General features: G+C 47.7%; 2 protein-coding genes across 4 annotated transcripts in view; one reads left to right on the top strand and one right to left on the bottom strand.

The window, feature by feature from the left end:
- Nucleotides 1-221: 221 nt before the first annotated feature.
- On the bottom strand, nt 222-2,712 carry mRpL43 (mitochondrial ribosomal protein L43). The gene is made up of 2 exons (XM_075674320.1): nt 2,203-2,712; nt 222-439 (listed from the first exon to the last, which is right to left on the bottom strand). The coding sequence occupies exons 1-2, from the start codon at nt 2,576-2,578 to the stop codon at nt 279-281; spliced, it is 537 nt and encodes a 178-aa protein (XP_075530435.1). The 5' UTR covers nt 2,579-2,712; the 3' UTR covers nt 222-278.
- A 153-nt stretch (nt 2,713-2,865) lies between these two features.
- LOC142563722 (uncharacterized) overlaps nt 2,866-17,801 on the top strand; it is a 67,962-nt gene continuing 53,026 nt past the window's right edge. The window contains exon 1 of one of the 3 annotated variants that reach the window (XM_075674317.1): nt 2,866-3,170. Coding sequence is in view for 1 of the 3 variants with exons in the window: in XM_075674316.1 (XP_075530431.1) it covers nt 4,126-4,142 (17 nt within the window). In the remaining 2 variants the exon portion in view is untranslated. Of the gene's footprint in view, nt 3,171-3,476; nt 3,609-4,110; nt 4,143-17,801 lie in introns of those variants that run through there. The other 2 variants (XM_075674318.1, XM_075674316.1) reach the window with 2 other exon arrangements.

Here is a 17,801-nt window from a genome sequence, read left to right as displayed (position 1 = left end):
TTGTGTGCTTGACTTCTATTCCAAGCTGTATCACGAGAACTTCATCAACATAATCAAAATAATTTGTCTAGCAGTAATGATATAGTACCAGCGCTGGGATTAATGAGGCTGCTATTTATCATTCAAGATAAGCATTTTGTGAAATGCAGGAAACATAGGGCAGCGTTACTAATATTGGAATTCATAGCAGAAACATTCATAGCAGAAACATTCACAGCAGCAACAGAAAAAAAAAACGTTTTATTTGCTTACTAGTACTGAAAGTCGTAACACAGCTATCAGTCCTTTGCTTGTGACGTCTCTGGGCTGTCTTGGGCAGCCAGTTCCTTGAGCTGCTCGGTCGCGCTTGGAAATACAGATTTGAACTTGCCCAGTTCCTCGTTTGGAAACTTGGTGAGGTTCTGCTCTGTTGGCCGGTTCGTGAATGGTGTCCAGAAACCTAGGCAAAGTCAAATTAAAGGAAGGATTAAAAGAAGAACGAAAGGATACATATACTGAGACCTTAAGAGAGCTTAGGGATATAATCTTTTTTGAAGTAGGTTCTTATTGCTGACTATGTTGGGAACACGAAAAATAAATTTGTGTTTAAATACCGCTGTTAGATGCCAGAAGCAGGACCTACATGTATGCAGAGAAAGGTTAACCATCTCCTTGTATTTGGCACAATAAAAACAGCTTTCTTTGCATAAACACAAATATGAAGATGCAACATCGTGTGCCATGCTGATTCTGAGTCCTGAATTTTCATGTCCTTTTGCAGTATTCAAAAAACACTTCATGGTTGCCATTTGCCCTCTGTAACGACAAAACGGCCTATGTGATCCGAACTAGTAGAAAAGGGCCACTGGGTTGGTGTAGGTCGCTATATAGCTAGATAGGCATAAAATGTGAGAAGTAGGCAAAGAATGGTAATCGCATTAACAATGCTACGTTATTCGTCTATACGAGTACGTAATCAAAGTTCGAATACCTGATGCAAAAATGCTCAGCTTTTTTCTCAGATCCCGCAGTAAGTAAACTTTTGAGGCAGACTGCAGAAACGACTTAGACCGCACTTGGGGCGAGTGCTCTGGGATGTTCTTACAGATTGTGTTATCTCTGTTCAGCAACAGAACTGAAACGAACTGTCTCCACGACGACAGTGCACCTATTCACTCACTTCAAAGTTAGGAAGTGCCCTTCTCTGTTGGGGGGTTTTAGTCATTCTGTATTACCACATTGGAAAGCATCTACCCCACTTCACATTATTAACACGGCTGCTAAGGCAAAACTAGAGCTCTCTGATAACATGACCTATTACCAAATGCCTTTCATCAGCTGCCCAGAGATTTCACTTTGCCAACAGCGTTTGTTTTTGGTTACTTAAGCACAGTGGCGTAGCAACAGGGGGGGGGGGGGGTGTCATATACGTCTGAAGACACCCGAAAATTGTCAATATCCTCGCCTTCCTCGACTACACCCGGGGGGGAGGCGTGACAGAAGAGCTAAGGGCCCTGGGTGCCAGACGACCTAGCTATGCCACTGCTGAAGCATTGCCTACAGCACAATGGAGAGCAAATACGTGGAGCAACCACATCAAGTTTATAAATTGTTTGCTATCAGTAGTCATTGAGACCATGGCGGCTCGATTGCGCACATTTAGCGAGTTTAGTTTTCGCAATGTGCTTTTAATAATGAGCAAGAGACCTTGCGTTTTGCAACGGCAGCAACTTTGGATTTTTCACGGCATCAGTCTCGATGATCATTATTAGTGGTTTTAATGGGGCCTGTAAAAGCAAGCAAAAAATCTAAAAAGAACACGATAGTCGTCCCAGCAGGGATGTGAACGCCACCACAATATATACGGCCTTTCTATCGTGATGATAAATCGCTGTGAGTTGTTTAATGATGTAGCCGTATGCATTGCAAATGTGCCTCTCATTCTCTATCCATGCGAAACGCGCAGGTCGTGTTACCTTCAGCGTGCTAGATGTTTACGGTGCACTTCAATTTTCTTATTTTTTTTTGTTCTTCTGGTGCGAGTAGTTCGCGAATCGGGGACCTTAGTGTATCACGGCAGCCCGTGCCACCTGGTTTGTTAGCGCTAGGAAACTTTCTCCTCGTGTTTCAACGACACCGGTCGCCGTAAACGCGTTAAAAGTCGCAGCTGTGCCGCTGTCCACGTTGGAATGAGCCCACCAGCCGATAGAACGCGGTACGGACCTTGGATGCTCGGGTAGTCGGTGCGCAAGTACTTGTTGATGAGCGCGATGGGCTCGCCGGAGCGCGTGCGAAAGTGGTCGATCCACTTGACGAGCTCCCTCGCCGTGAGGTCGTTGGCGCGCATCATGTCGCGCTCGCCGTTCAGGTACTCCCCCACGATGTACGGGTCGCGGTGCCGGCGTGGCTTCAGGTACACCACGATGCCCGGGTTCTCGCGAGCGAAGTTTACCAGCTCCCGCTCGATGTACTCGCGCATTCCGCGGCTGCTGCCGTGCGTCTTGCAGAAGGTCAGCGTGAGCCGTTGGAGCTGGCACACGTATCGGCCGACGCCGTTGTACAGCGGCGCCTTAATGTAGGTGATCGTTTTATGGGCCATGTCGCAACCTTCGTGCCGAAGGGGGAGTTGTAGTTCGGTACTAGTTACTCGACAGCTTCGCCACTTTAAACGCGCTAGTGCGTGCTTCGCAAGGAGGCCGCCATTTTGAAAGCATCGGTTGGATCGCGTTCGGATTGCTGTCTACGGCGGGAAACTAATCCGAAGCCTGCGTTTGTTGTTTCGGTCTGCTGAATCTGGCGGGTGTTTGAGCTCGGCAGCCACGTACCCGAATCCAGCGCTCGATCCAAGACCGGCTGGCTTCGCGAGTTCGCGCCAGAGTCGAAAAGGGCGCTCGCTGTGCGGCGGTTCGTGTGCGGGCGTTTACCGTTGAGCGTGGGGTTGAGTGGTGCAAGCTGTGCAAGCGTTCCCCGCGTCGGTTCACCATGCGGCGGCATCCGGTCAGCGTGCGAGCGCGGCAGCGGTACAACAGCGTCCGCGATCGTCGTCCGAGCTGACGCCGCCGGGGGAACGATCGCCGATCAGCTGCTGCAGTGCACGACGGCGTCGCTCGCGCCGGCGCCAAAAACTGCGACGCCGAGCGACGTGTTCATCGTTTCCGGGAGACGGCGGCGACCGACGCCAGCAGGATCAGGTAAAGTTTGGTTCGCCGTCTGCTCCCTCGCTCTCCTCCCAGCTTATTTGCAAGCGCGAACGTGCCACCCCTGTTGTAGCGCGTCGCTTGGGCAACCCCCCCCACTCCGCCGCTGGCTGGCCCGACGCGGCTAACCAGCCTGCGCGCTGCGAAACCGCTACGTTGTGCATTGCGCGTTCTTCTTTCCCTGTTCTTTTTTTTCTTCTCTTGTTTAACTGGTTCCGTTGGGGCGTTTTCTTTTTTTCTTTTTCTTCCGACCCGATCCCACCGCGAACGTGCAAATGCGGAGCATGCCGTAGCGCGGGCTGATGAGCGCGCGCTAGTCGGCGAACGCGGCAACATCCCGAAGAACGCGGTATTGTGCCGGGGCTGCCCTCGGAATCGGCCTTCCACCACGCCGACCTGAGCCTGATCACCTCGAACTGTGCGATTTCCACGGTACGCCACTGGCATTTCCTTTTTTTTTTTTCGTAGCTTTCGATCGCGAGTTTCTGCAAACGCAGAGTGCTAGCAGAAGCAACCGCGTCCCTTTGGCGCGACCCTCGGGGGTGATCGAATCGGCGATGCGACCTATTGCGCGCCAGCGTTGAATACTTTTTTTCCGCGGGTCTTTCCCCAACTCCCCGTGTCTTGTGATTGAAGCGTAAGTGCGTCCGAATTTTCGCGCTTTTGCGTTCTTAGGTCAGCAGTGCACTGCTAACGTGGCGAGTGGCTAATCCTTTTTTTTTTTTCTTGCTCCTTCGGAGGGTGCTGTTCCCGTTTCTTTCTTTCTTATTCATCGGATGTGCTGGCTTTTTTAACTCGCTATTTTATCGAAGTCTATCCGCTGTTCTGGTTATTGTGGTTTCCGTCTAATACGTTTCTGATGTGCTGGGGAAGTCCCCTACGGACCATCGGGGGAGCTGTTCTAACCTGTTCGCACCGGAACCCGCCCAAAAAAGATTCCGACTCTGCGATGGTGGCCAGTAGCTCGTGCGTAGCATATCGGTATCGTCTTTTTTGTCGCGTGCATAATCATTCTTTTTCTTTATTAACACCGTTTTTTTAGAACGCTTGCGGAGGAGGTTCGATTCTTTTTTTTTTCTCGGCCCAATATTTCTCAGATATCATTGGTAATCGCTTGTAATGCGAAGTAACATCCGCTTCTCATTAATGCAGGCAGCTTTTCGGATTAGCGTAGGGTTGCACTCGCTAAATGGGTAAAATCTGACCTTAGGTTACATTTATCGTATCGCCACAGCTTGGTGCTCGTAATCAGTCTGACTTTTACATGTGTTCCACGTTAATTTCTAGCACTTACTGCCCTCATCAGGTAGACGACGGCAGAATGTAATTTTGTCCACTGATTAATTGACAGTGCGGTGTATTGGGACTTCGTGGATTATTTGCCAGAATGCGTGACATATTGCTGCCGTCTCTTGCGGGCTATGCTTTCCCCGCCTGATTCATCACTCGGCTCTCACTCGATTAATTGCGCAATTCCCTATGTCTTATTCTAAGATGCACCCCTCCACCTCTCTCTCTTTTTATTTTTTTTTAGCCAGAAAAGTCAAAGCGCGGGAATTGATAGCATTGGTGTTCTGGCGTATTGCGATTTTCTTTTAGCGAGAAAATGCTCAACTTGAATTGTAGTACTGCGAACATGATTTTCCGAGCTTTCGTCCAAGCTGGCGGCTGTATGCTTAGCAACAAAATGATTTGATTGCATACATATCCTTGTCGGCTACTTCGACTCAGTGTCGTCACTAATCGCGCGTCACAGTAAACATTTTTCTTGTGGTTAAACGATATTCTCTTTGCTGTCGACCGTATAATGTGTACAGCGGCCTTCGACGAAGTCCGCGATATATCTCTTGTAGTATCGCCTATTTCGTTCTATCTTTTGCTGATTAGAGCAGCTGGCGTAGAATTTACTGTTGCGAAGTGACCATGTGATGTTCTTATAGGGACAAAAAAAAACTAAAAGAAATAGATAAGTCCTTAATGTAGACTGCTCTTAAGCAGTGCCGTATTTTCAATGCCACGCAATACGCTTTGCAGCACTCCGACGCTTATCTGATGTTATCTGAAACAATGCCGAGTCCGCGGGAGCCAAGAGGCGGCAATGAAAGTGCACTACATCATGTGTCGCGCGGCTGTCGATTGCTCTGCTTCAACGGGGGCAAACGTCATCGGCCGATGCTTTATTCCTTCCAACGCCTCTTACAGACGCAGCGGTGCTGTTTTCTGAAACATCACGCTCTATAAAGCGCACGGTCGTGATCGCGAGTCGCGTCTTGATGTGGCCTCTATGATGTGGCCTTCGTAAAAGAAGGGAGAGAAAGAGAAAAACGCCGTTGGCGGCAAAGATAGGCGCGGTCGTTCTGTGCCGTCTGTTTCAGCGTTTTTCGTTCTCGCACGATCTTTTGGACTTGCTGATGGTGCTCTTATTCTTTTCCGCTGCCTCGTTCCCTTCGTGAACGGTGCGCCCTGAAAGTCTTGAGAATCTTCGCATCCGTCCGTACACACTCTATCTTATCGCGCAGCCCACAGAAGCGAGCGTTTTTGCCTCGTTTTTTCGCTGACCCGCCGCGAATTTGGGCCGTCTGCTCTCGGCACGGAATGGTAATTGTCGTCTGCTTGCTCGCCAACACGGCTTGCCAGCCGTGTTCATTCACATTGGAGCACCCCTATCCCGTAATTCAAGTTATTTAGCCGTTTTCCTACCATTTCGTTCTCTTTATCGCGTCTATTGTGCCTTCATTTGTTCGCACGTAGTCTCGCACCAGAAGACACGCGTTATATTTTCAAATGGTGGACTTCTTTCCTGAAGCTAGTGTCATAAAAACACTCGTCGGGCACATCGTTCCACAATTTCACTTGCCCTGCAAGTACAGCTGCACTTTTATCTTCTCACACTTGTGCATTTTTGTGGTGACGATGTAGACAGTAGTGCAAAAAGCACGTTTTAGTCAAACGGCAGGGTCATCTATATAGCGTTGTGACGTTATCACCAGCAGTGCCTTCTCAATGTCTGAAGCGGTGTGCAAGCGTCAAGACCCGTTTACTGTTCCAGATTTGTTGCAACGCTGTATATTGGGACAAATGCATGTAGCCGACGGGACGTCCACGCTCCTCTGCAAGTAGAAAATAGTGCCATGGGTGCGGTCTTTCTGTAGAGCACCGAAATGCGTACCGATCGCGTCAGCCATCAGGAACAAGAACCGGCTTCGAGCTGGCAGAAATTCTCGCGCATTGTACTTTTCTGACCTCTGACTGTTCCATTCAGACGGTGTCGCAAGCGGATTAGCGGCGAACAGTAGAGGACACCTTTCTTTTTGTTTTTTTTTTGTTTTAAAAATGAAAAACAGAAAACTGGCAATACAGACGTACGCGTCAGCAGTGGCGAACGGTATGGCGTCGTTTGTCCTGTTCCAGTCTTTTCCGCGCTCTGAGCAATAACGAGCCACCCCCCGCAGCAGTAGACGTTTTGATAAGCGTCCTCTGGTTCTCGTTCACGATTGGCTCGCACGGCCAGTGACTTTTTATTTACTACGCAGCACGCGGCCAGTGTCCGAGGTTCAACTCGACATGGCGCCACGGTTGCCAACTCAAATCGTCGGCAGCTGTGCAGTGTTGTGGAAAAGCTAGTGGCCGATTGGGACTCGACCAGGAGTGTAACGTGCTGCCAAACTTTCCAATTTCTTTGTACATTAATCACATCATAGCGATTACCGAGGCGCAGTTAGAGCGCGGACAAGGAGCGCGCGGGTGACGCAGGCTTCGGAGAGAGGAGGTGACGTGGCGTCGCGGCGATGCCCTCTCTCCTCACGCAGCACCTGGCGCGCATGCGCACGTTCCCTTTCGCCACCTCTGCTCCGTCGAGGCGCGCACGTGACGCGGCGTCGCGGCCAATGGGAATTCAGGAGCCGTTTCTCTGCTACAGACGCCGGAATTTTTCGCTCAATTTGATGCTTTCCCGTCAAAAAGCGTTGTTGCGCGTGACGTCACCGCGCTTTGCCGTGTTCGCTTTAGCGAGAGCCTCTTGCGGGCTGACGTATTGCCGTAGAGTTTCATAGAATCACTAGAGCGCTAGTATCGGCGGGAGGCCCAGCAGAGGACGGTTCGACCAGCGTGCGAATGCTGGTTAGTACGTATATGCTTGCCCAAACTTCGTCCTTCTGGAGTTAAACGGCATCGTGACTCATTTTCAAGAAATTACTGCATTGTATAATGGTTAAATAAACATAGACAATTGTCCAACGGCAGGATTCGAGCTCCGGAACTCTAGCAGAGAAGTCCGATATTGAAACCATTACGCCACGGATGCCATGCGGCCACAGATTTCACTTTGCCAATAATAGCGTTTGCTCTTGGTTACTGAAGCATTACCGACAGCACAATGGAGAACAAATACGTGGAGCAGCCACACAAAGCTTAAAAATTGTTTGCTATCAGTGGTTATTGATACCATGGTGGCTCGATTGGGCATACCTAGCGAGTTTAGTTTTCACAATTTGCTTTTAATAATGAGCAAGTGTCATTGTGTTCTGCAATGGCAGCAACTTTGGATTTTTCACTCTGTCAGCCTCTACAATCATTATTAGTGGTTTTAAGGGTGCTTCTAAAAGCAAGCAAAATTATAAAAAGAGCGCGATAGTCGCCCCAGGAGGCATGTGAACGCCACTACAATATATACGGTATTTTCATCGTGATGATTAATCGCTGTAAATTGTTTAATGGTGTCTTCATGCCATGCGGAATTGAAGCGGAACCGCTTCAGTTAGCTGCGATTATGCGCGTTCGCAGAATCTTATTGCCCTCTGCATTAAAAAAAATGTATAGATTGATTTAAAATGCTTTATATAGGGCAATGAAGGCAGATAAACCGCGATAAAGGGAGCCACAAGTACGTCTGAAGTCACAAGCACCAAAGTCAGACAAATCCATGTATTTCTAACCGTCATTCCAATGGTGGCTGAACGATCGCAGCCACACAGTTCCCTCTAGTAATAATAGTAGGCGACTGTATGGGCATGGACTTGTGTCCTGCGAATTTAAGGGTACACGTGTACCCCTTGTTTCACCTTATTTGGTACATCCATCATCATCATCAGCCTGGCTACGCCCACTGCAGGGCAAAGGCCTATCCCATACTTCTTCAACTACCCCGGTTATGTGCTAATTGTGGTCATGTTGTCCCTGCAAATTTCTTAATCTCATGCGTTCACCTTACTTTCTGCCGCCCCCTGCTAGGCTTCCCTCCTCATTACATGCCCTGCCCATGCCCATTTCTTTTTCTTGATTTCAACTAAGACGTCATTAACTCGCGTTTGTTCCCTCACTCAATCTGCTCTCTTCTTATCCCTTAACGTTACACCCACCATTCTTCTTTCCATAGCTCGTTGCGTCGTCCTGAGTTTAAGTAGAACCCGTTTCGTAAGCCTCCAGGTTTCTGCCCCGTAGGTGAGTACTGGTAAGACACAGCTGCTATACACTTTTCTTTTGAGGGATAATGGCAACCTGGAGCTCTTCATGATCTGAGAATGCCTGCCAAACGCACCCCAGCCCATTCTTATTCTTCCGATTATTTCAGTCTCATGATGCGGATCCGCGGTCACTACCTGCTCTAAGTAGATGTATTCCTTTACCACTTAATAATAATAATTATGGGGTTTTACGTGCCAAAACCACTTTCTGATTATGAGGCACGCCGTAGTGGGGGACTCCGGAAATTTTGACCACCTGGGGTTCTTTAACGTGCACCTAAATCTAAGTACACGGGTGTTTTCGTATTTCGCCCTCATCGAAATGCGGCCGCCGTGGCCGGGATTCCATCCCGCGACCTCGTGCTCAGCAGCTTAACACCACAGCCACTGAGCAACCACGGCGGGTACCTTTACCACTTGAAGTGCCTCGCTACCTATCGTAAACTGCTGTTCCCTTCCGAGACTGTTAAACATATACTTTAGTTTTCTGCAGATTACTTTTTAGACCCACCCTTCTGCTTTGCCTCTCGAGGTCAGTAAGCATGCATTGCAACTGGTCCCCTGAGTTACTGGCACATCTATTCAGGGGTTATTGGGCAAGAATTCGACACGTACCCACTAAGGAAATTGTTTGCACTCTGAGCAAGACAGTAGCAAGTTGTCTATTCGGGCGTACACTTAGTATGGCCCATGTTGTCTGCTGGGATACTTTGGAACCGCTAGATTATCTGCATGCCCACGCACCGGCGCGGCGTGTTGATTCAGTGTGCAGGCCCTCATGCTTACGGAGTTCCCAAAATACTTCCAGTTAAGCCCATTTGGTCAACACAAGCGACAATAGCCTACGAACATATGACTCGCCCAGCTGGGACCAGCCTTGCTGTTAGAGTTGCAATGTTTAAAAAATCAATTTCACTGTTAAGTGCCACATGAAAGCTGCATGCGTGAGCTGTGGACACATGGGGCACGTTCGCCATGTGAAACACATCGAGCATGTGCGTGCCTATGTAGTAAACTTTAGGACAGAAATACTTCTTTTTTTTTTTTTTTTTTTTGCTTGGCTAACTTGACTGTCGAAAACGCGTGGACCGGAAGGTTTCTGGGCTCACGAACGCACTGCTACCACAGAGCGGACAAACGGATCTTCCAAATTTTGAAATAGCTCGACGAAATTCTGCTTTTTTTTCTTTTTTACATGCCGAAACTACGATACGATTATGAGGCGTGTGCGTCGTTGTGGCGTGTACCCTCCTGATCGATTTTGATGCCAATACACGAATGTAATTTTCTTTCTTTTTTTTTTTTTTTTTTGCACTTCGTCCGCATCGAAGCGCGGCAGCCGGGGTTGGATTTGAACCCGCGATCGACCTCGCGCTCTGGCTTTGGCTTGGCGCTGTTTGACCACAACTGGACCTCGCGCAAAAAAAAAAAAAAAAAAAAAACCATAATCATCGTCATCTCGAGCTCAGTAGCGCGAAACCGAACTTTCGGCTGCTGTTATGCATAACGCTTTTACGTATCAGTTTCCCGAAGAATTTTTTTTTTTCGTTTCTCTGTGACGTAGATCCTTCTTGCTTCAACCTGTTTGGAACGTCCGTATACAGTGAACAAAGAAAGAAACAAAAATCATTTAATTAAGCCGTCAGCATATTGAGTAATAAAGCACTCGTTTTTTGTTTTCTCTTAGCAAATTCGAGCATAGCTTCGATCGGTGGGTATCTCGACGCTAGTGAGCGAGCGTGGAAAGAAAAAAAAGAAACGCGCGCAACACAAAAGAAATGGACAAGTGATGAGTGTGCGTGCGTGCGTATTTGCGCTTACATACTTCTTGCGTCAGGTGTGCACCAGCTGTAAGCATAGGGCCCCCTCGGAGAGTCCTCTTTAAGTCGTATACCTTGGCAGATAACGTCGGGGCAAGTGTTTTAATAATATCCCATAGTATATCCTCGCCGCGTGCCGTTATTCCGTCTTCTCTCAGCAACGACGCTTGAGCGCTATCAGCACAGCGGGCCACCGGGCTGCAGATGGTTTTGATTAATACTAGCCTCCCCCCCCCCCCCCCACCTCGCTTTTTCCTCCGCCATTTTTATGTCTAGTCGTGGGCGTCGTATAGCTGTCAGCGCGCGCGTGGCGCGGCCGCAATGCCCGTGTATAAAGTTGCACACGTCACGCTTGCAGCGCTTACAGCGGTGCACTTTAGCAACAAGTGCGCCCTCTAGGGTGTATATCTGCCACACAACGACGATCGTCGTCTGTCGTGCCCGCGTTTCCTTTCTTTAACGCTGCGAGCGCGTTATCAGCATGACCGAGCATGCTCGGTCATGCTGATAACGCGCATGCCGTTCGTGACTGGGATATACCGGGCTCGCAGCGTTAAAGACAGGAAACGTGGGCAAGACAGAAGACGATTGTTGTTGTGGGACAAGATAAGCCCCAAAGGGCGTAAATTTTTCTAAGAATGCATTCTCGACAGGGAAGTAGCGAGCGCGGCGTTTTCAAGGAAGGAAACGCAAGCAAAACAGATGACGATTATCGTTGTGTGGAAAAAGGGTGTAATTTTGCTTAAGAGTGTGTACATCCACTGCACTCTTCACTCTTAGAAAATTTTACACCCTTTGGGGCGTATCTTGTCCCACAACAATAATCGTCATCTGTCTTGCCCGCGTTTCCTTTCTTTAACGCTGCGAGCCCAGTACTTCCCAGTCACGAACGCGTCATGCGCGTTGTCAGTGTGACGCAGCATTCTCGACAGCAAAGTAGCCAGCGCCGAGTTTTCAGGAAAGGAAACGCAAGCAAGGCAGATGACGATTATTGTTGTGTGGAAAAAGGGTGTAATTTTGCTTAAGAGTGTGTACATCCACTGCACTCTTCACTCTTAGAAAATTTTACACCCTTTGGGGCGTATCTTGTCCCACAACAATAATCGTCATCTGTCTTGCCCGCGTTTCCTTTCTTTAACGCTGCGAGCCCAGTACTTCCCAGTCACGAACGCGTCATGCGCGTTGTCAGTGTGACGCAGCATTCTCGACAGCAAAGTAGCCAGCGCCGAGTTTTCAGGAAAGGAAACGCAAGCAAGGCAGATGACGATTATTGTTGTGGGACAAATATACACCCCAAAGGGTGAAACTGTTTTAAGAGTGTTAAACTAATGTACACCCTCTGGGGTGTATATCTGTTACACAACGATAATCGTCATCTGCTGTCTTGCTTGCGTTTCCTTCCTTGAAAACGCTGCGCCCGCTACTTCCCTGTCGAGAATGCTCTGTCCTGCTGATAACGCGCATGCCGTTCGTGACTTGGAAGTACCGGGCTCGCAGCGTCAAAGAAAGGAAATGCGGGCAAGACAGATGACGATCATCGTTGTGTGGCAGATACACACCCCAAAGGGTGCAGCTGTTTCTAGAGTGTAACACTCTCACTCGAGGAAAAAAAGAAATGAAGGATTAACGATCAGTTCTCTCTTGTAGCGTGTATGTTTTGCCTGGACACCCGAACGCGTCCGAGCGGAGACTTGCGTTTTTCTGAGTATTGGGTGCATGCCGCAGAATCGCACGAGTCTATTCCCCTCTCCCCCCTTCTCTCCTCCTGTTCGCGAATCGTAATTCAGACCCTAAATCGCGTGACGCGTCCAGTGATATTGTAGAGCGTGGTGGCGCGCATACTTTTCGTGGTCGTGAAAACAAGCAAACGCGTAGGACAGTCGACCGCAAACGTTTACGAACGGCGGGATCTCGGGAAGGAAACGAATTTTCGAGCAGCCTGTAACAGCAACCGGTGAAAACCGTACGTCACAATGCCTCTTCGCGCAAACGATATAGCAGAGGCTGGTAAGTGCGAATATCAGCAGGCTGCGTTTGTGAGGCTGCGGATATATTCAACTTTTTTTTCAGATCCCGCGGTTCGTAAGCTTTTGTGATTCACTGCACTTTACACAACATACATACATACATACATACATACATACATACATACATACATACATACATACATACATACATACATACATACATACATACATACATACATACATACATACATACATACATACATACATACATACATGTTGTATGAGCGCCGGATGTAAGGTCCAGTAAAAACCGGCCCATATGGCGCAAGACATGGGGTGCATATCCTATCATATAGTACCCATATCCTAGACTTTCAGTGGGTCACGCGGTTCGTCTGACGGGCTTGCGTGCCGAAGCAGCGCGTTGGTTCTAAACTTTCCGGATTCTGAGTCATTTCCACGAGCAACAATGGCGGCGATTGTCCTTCAGTCTTTAAGTCTGAAAAAAAAATGTCCATTTCAGCTATAGCTCTTTCGTGACGCACTTACAGATGTTTGTCAGACGGAAAAATGTCGCACGGATGCTGGACTGCATCGACACTGCCCGAAGCTATAGGCGCTTTTTTTACGTGGTCAAAAATTTATTTCCTATTAGCCTTGAAGTACGATTAAGACTGCAAGTCGCGTTACTTGTATTGGGTTGGGTTCATGGCAGCAAACACGGTATTCGTGCCGAGTTTTGTTTAATTAAGCACGGCGTCTTTCAGTAGTGTTCGGCTGTCTGCTGGCTTCGGATGCCGTAGCTAAGCACCTTTGTGACCGTGGACGACTTCCCTCGCCATCGATGTTTCCAACGTTATAGACATGTCCGAATTTCATCGCGCTTCGTTGCTTTTTCTTCTTTTTTTTTTTTTTTACGTTAGCCCCGTTGCAGTAGCCCCGTGCTATAGTGCACAGATGGGAGACATTTCTTTAGCGTTGCTTATCTTGGGTGCGAAATGCGTTAAACAGCCGTTGAATCGATTTGCACCCTTTTCTATGCAAAGTACATTCTGTGCAAGAAGCACGTTTCTCAATTCGAGATGTGTATTCCGCAAATGTAACTAAACTGTTTTTTTTTTTTTTCATTTTGCATCCTTCTTCAGAAGCTTAATGCAACGAAATTTCACTCTTGCTAAAACTGGTTATATATTATCGAGTAATACATGCACGTACTGCCGGAACTATCTTGGCGAATCCGCGAGCTTCCGGTAACTGTCTACTGACAGCCTTTAAACATCGACTTAGCAGACGACGCGTCGTTGGCGGATATGACGCAGATACCAGAGAACATGGCCTCCGAGATTTTCAGCGCAATTTCGGAGGCCAGGCAAGGCCGCCGCCCTGTTTCTCAACATTTCGGGGGTCCTGCAACATTTCCGGAGAGCGGTGATACAAAAAAGAAAAAAAAAAGGCAAGTCTACTTTGGCGAAGTTTTCGTGGTGTGCTTGTTCGCTCCTAATGCTTCAAATGTAACGTGTTGCGAGGGGGGGGGCGCTCCGTATCTGCGGCATTTAATGCTAGGCTCTTTTAAGATTTCGTTGTAGTTGTCCTTGAAGCTGAGTTAAACCAAGACTTAATTTTTGCCCTAGCCTACGGCGTAACAAAGAGGAGAATACAAAAAATAAAAGAAATGGCGTTATGCGCGCAGTCGCGGTTACTTCGTGATCCCGTCTTCCTACGCGCTGCAACAACGAAAAAAGAAAAACACGTTCTCGTAATGGCTCTAGCAGTGTAGACCCGTCTCGGTTCATTAACTATACTCGCCACCGTGCGTTCCCCCGATCTATCTGACTGCATTAACGTGACCTTGGTTATAGCTGGTTGAAACCTCGTTTGAAACTGGTTTCGCTGTACAACACCCGGCTCCTCCCCCATTTCCAGTATCTTCTCTATTAAACATGCACGCAAGCAAATGCGGGGAAGTGGCCGCGAAATTGCGTAGCCGTGTGCGCCGCGCCGTGGCACTGCAGTCTGCGTTACTCGGCCCATGGCTTCAGAGATTTGCGCGCGCCCCGGCGCGCGCAAATCTCGGAGGCCGTGCTCGGCCTCACTCCCTTCCTTACGGACGCGTTCACCTGTGTGGGAAAGCCGGTCACGTGGTAGATGTAGAGAGGATATGGCAGAGTATGTGTGTGTATATTCATTTATTTAGGTACCCTAAAGGAACAGAAGAGAAATACATGGCGGGGAGGGGGGGTTCAATACAAAACCACTGTGTCAGATATAGAAACACCTGAACAAGCAAGAAGAAAAAGAAAGGTATGAGTTGGGTAAAAGGAAAACACCGTGGTACAAAGGAAGTTTAAGGACATTCAGGATGCTATTGGTATTTAAATCAGGTGCAACGAAGAAATATTACAGAATTCCGAATGCGCATAAATGACAGGAACGCTGAAATGAATCTCGGAATTGGTAAGCACAGTAGTGTAGTATGAAGGTTGAGTGACACATTTAAATGTGCACGAGTAAACAAAGCAAAAAAGCGCTATATAATTCTAAGAAACGCGTACACATACACAGCCGTTATTCATGGAGATGCTCCAGAAGCTCCCTTTGAAAACTAGCTGCATCAGTGCAAGCGACAATGTTCTCTGGTAGCGCGTTCCATTCGTTTATGCATTGCACTAGAGGTGAACATTGGTACTTTAGTCTACGAGCAAATATGTGTTGCACTTCGTGTTCATGATCCCATCTGGATGAAATGTGATGTGCCAGTTTAATACGATTGATTGCAGATGTTGACTCGCCGTAATATAGAGTGAAAGGATGTTAAACGCGAAAACTTTTTATACTGGGTGTTTTATTTCATCTTTAACAGTATTTTTTAAAAATATCATCCGTGACATGAACTGAAAGTCGCTTCATTCATATTTTTTTGAGCTAGATGACTCTCAGAGGCAGACATTATTTGCTAAAAAATATTAAATTGAACACTTGACTAATTACAAGCTTTTGCTAATTAACTTCTAAACTAATTCCTTTACACGGCACATATTACAATTTGCGAAATGTAGCCGTTGATGTTGCCATATTGGCTTGGAACGAATTCTGATGATGACACCAGTTTCGAGATATGCTTTCCCAAAGTGTGCGACGAAATCCATTGGGCTTCCAGTAACCTTTGAGCTTCACTGCATAAATTTTTTTTTTTGTTAAAGGAAAGTAAGTGGAACAACGGTCCATTTCCACTGGAAGCTTGACACCCGCCGTGGTTGCTCAGTCAGTGGCTATGGTGTTGGGCTGCTGAGCACGAGGTCGCGGGATCGAATCCCGGCCACGGGGCCGCATTTCGATGGGGGCGAAATGCGAAAACACCCGTTTATTTAGATTTAGGTGCACGTTAAAGAACCCCAGGTGGTACAAATATCTGGAGACCTCCACTACGGCGTCCCTCATAGTGTTTTTGGCACGTAAAACCCCATAATTTAATTTCTTTTGGAAAGTTTGACTGCGCTTACCTGAAAATTGGTGTTATTTTCAAAATTAATTGCAAGTGGGTGTGCCTCGTGAAATCACTGGCTTCAATTGGTGGATTGGAATATGTGCGCTAAAGTAATTAGTTGAAAAGGTCATTAGTTAAGTTTTGTGTTAGGTTTTGCGTGTGTGTGTGTGTGTAATCAAAGTTTTGTCGCTTGAGATTTGTTTCTCTTAGATGGCTGTGTACAATCGCAAGCATAAGTTTGGAGACCATGGCATCAAAAATATTTTTTTTCTTGCACACATTTGCAGCGTGAAATTCCTTCACTGCATCGCACTTGCCCAACACGCGTACTTAGGCTGTACGATTTGATTTCAGCCGGCACCCAGAGGCTGTAAAGAAAGAAAAAACACGTCGTGGCACCGTTGGTATTCAAACTTTTTCTCGAGGCTGTACGTCGCGTACTGCAGAAACCCACTATAGTAGTGTAAATGTAAGGCATCGACCGGCCTCTTCCAGCCTTTTTACTGCTTTTCCTGCCTTTTTTTTTTGCTTTGTTTTCACTGGCATATATATCCGTAGCACTGGCCGGGGTGAAATTTTACTACCGCCTTAACACCGGAAATGAAGCCGACTTCAAAGTCAGCGGCTTGCCCGAAACGTGTCGGGTGCAGCGGAAGGCGTGACGTTGCAAAACGAAGCGACCGTCTATACGCCACGGCGTTGTAACCAAAACCTTTCCAGGCCGCTTTACTTCGGCGCTGTGCGGTGTGACCGGGGTTTTGCCATTCTGGGCAATGTCAAATTCCGCCATGTTTGTGCCATTCGCCGCGCCAAGTGCTATATGATTGGCTTACAAGGCGGCAACGCCCTCTCTGATTGGCTCGAAACGCCAACATGGCGGAATTAGACAATATGTCCATAACAGAACCCCGGGAGTGTATATACTATGTGGCGAACGTTAATTTTCGCAGTGTTGTCACCTCTGACTGGCTCATACGACAGCTAAGCCATCTCTGGTTGGCTCGAAACAATTGGAAACATGTCAAAATATGGCGCCGGCCAGAATAGCACTTCAGTGCGGCCCGTCTATGCGGCGGTGTTACCACGAGCTGGCAGATAAATGTACGCAGAAGCGTTACGATACTTGAAGAGAGTTCGGCGAAAGTTCGTAGGTGGGAATGCATCGTCGCTTCGTTTGTTTATTGCACAATTTGTCTACAGTCCACTTCTAGATTGCATGTAGTTGCATGTGCGTGGGAAAATACAGCGGCAACGTACTCTGGAGCATGTTTTCTGGAGGCTGGTTAGGCTTCGTGGTATATTATTGCTGATAGAGATAACGACCGGATGACGTCGTTAAGAGACAAGAAATAGGACAAGACCGTCATTATTACTCAGATTGAGTATATAGTTGGTTTGGTTGTTTTCGCTGGCCTGCTGGCGGGAGCACGCGTTTTTCACCTTCCATCCTTGCGGGGAGCATTTGACTAATGCCCGTTATGTGGATTCTGGTTAGTACATAGTGGATGTATGGATGGATGGATTGGATCGGATGGATTGGATGGGATGAAATTGGATAGAATGGGATTGGATGGAATGGGGGGATGGATGGATGGATTGGAGTGGTGCAAATAAATGGGGGTCGATAGCCAGGTTTAATATAGAAAGAACGCAATAGAAATAGCATTTCTTTTTTACAAAGATAGTGTAGGCAAGTATTAAGGAAGTATGCTATATAGTACATGTTTGTCGTATTTGTGGTTTCGAGAGTGTCTCTGACTGGAGTGGTCGTTGATTTCGCGGTAGCCGCGCATGACAGACTTGTCGCTTCGCGTCGTGTAAAGCGTGTGACGCAGGCGGCAAGTATGTGGCGCAGCTGGTCGCTGCCTCATACTTTCACGAACCGCGTCCTT

This window comes from Dermacentor variabilis, chromosome 11 (genome assembly GCF_050947875.1).
Source record: "Dermacentor variabilis isolate Ectoservices chromosome 11, ASM5094787v1, whole genome shotgun sequence".
Classification (NCBI taxonomy): Eukaryota; Metazoa; Arthropoda; class Arachnida; order Ixodida; family Ixodidae; genus Dermacentor; species Dermacentor variabilis.
This window is presented reverse-complemented; position numbering and strand designations above follow the sequence as displayed.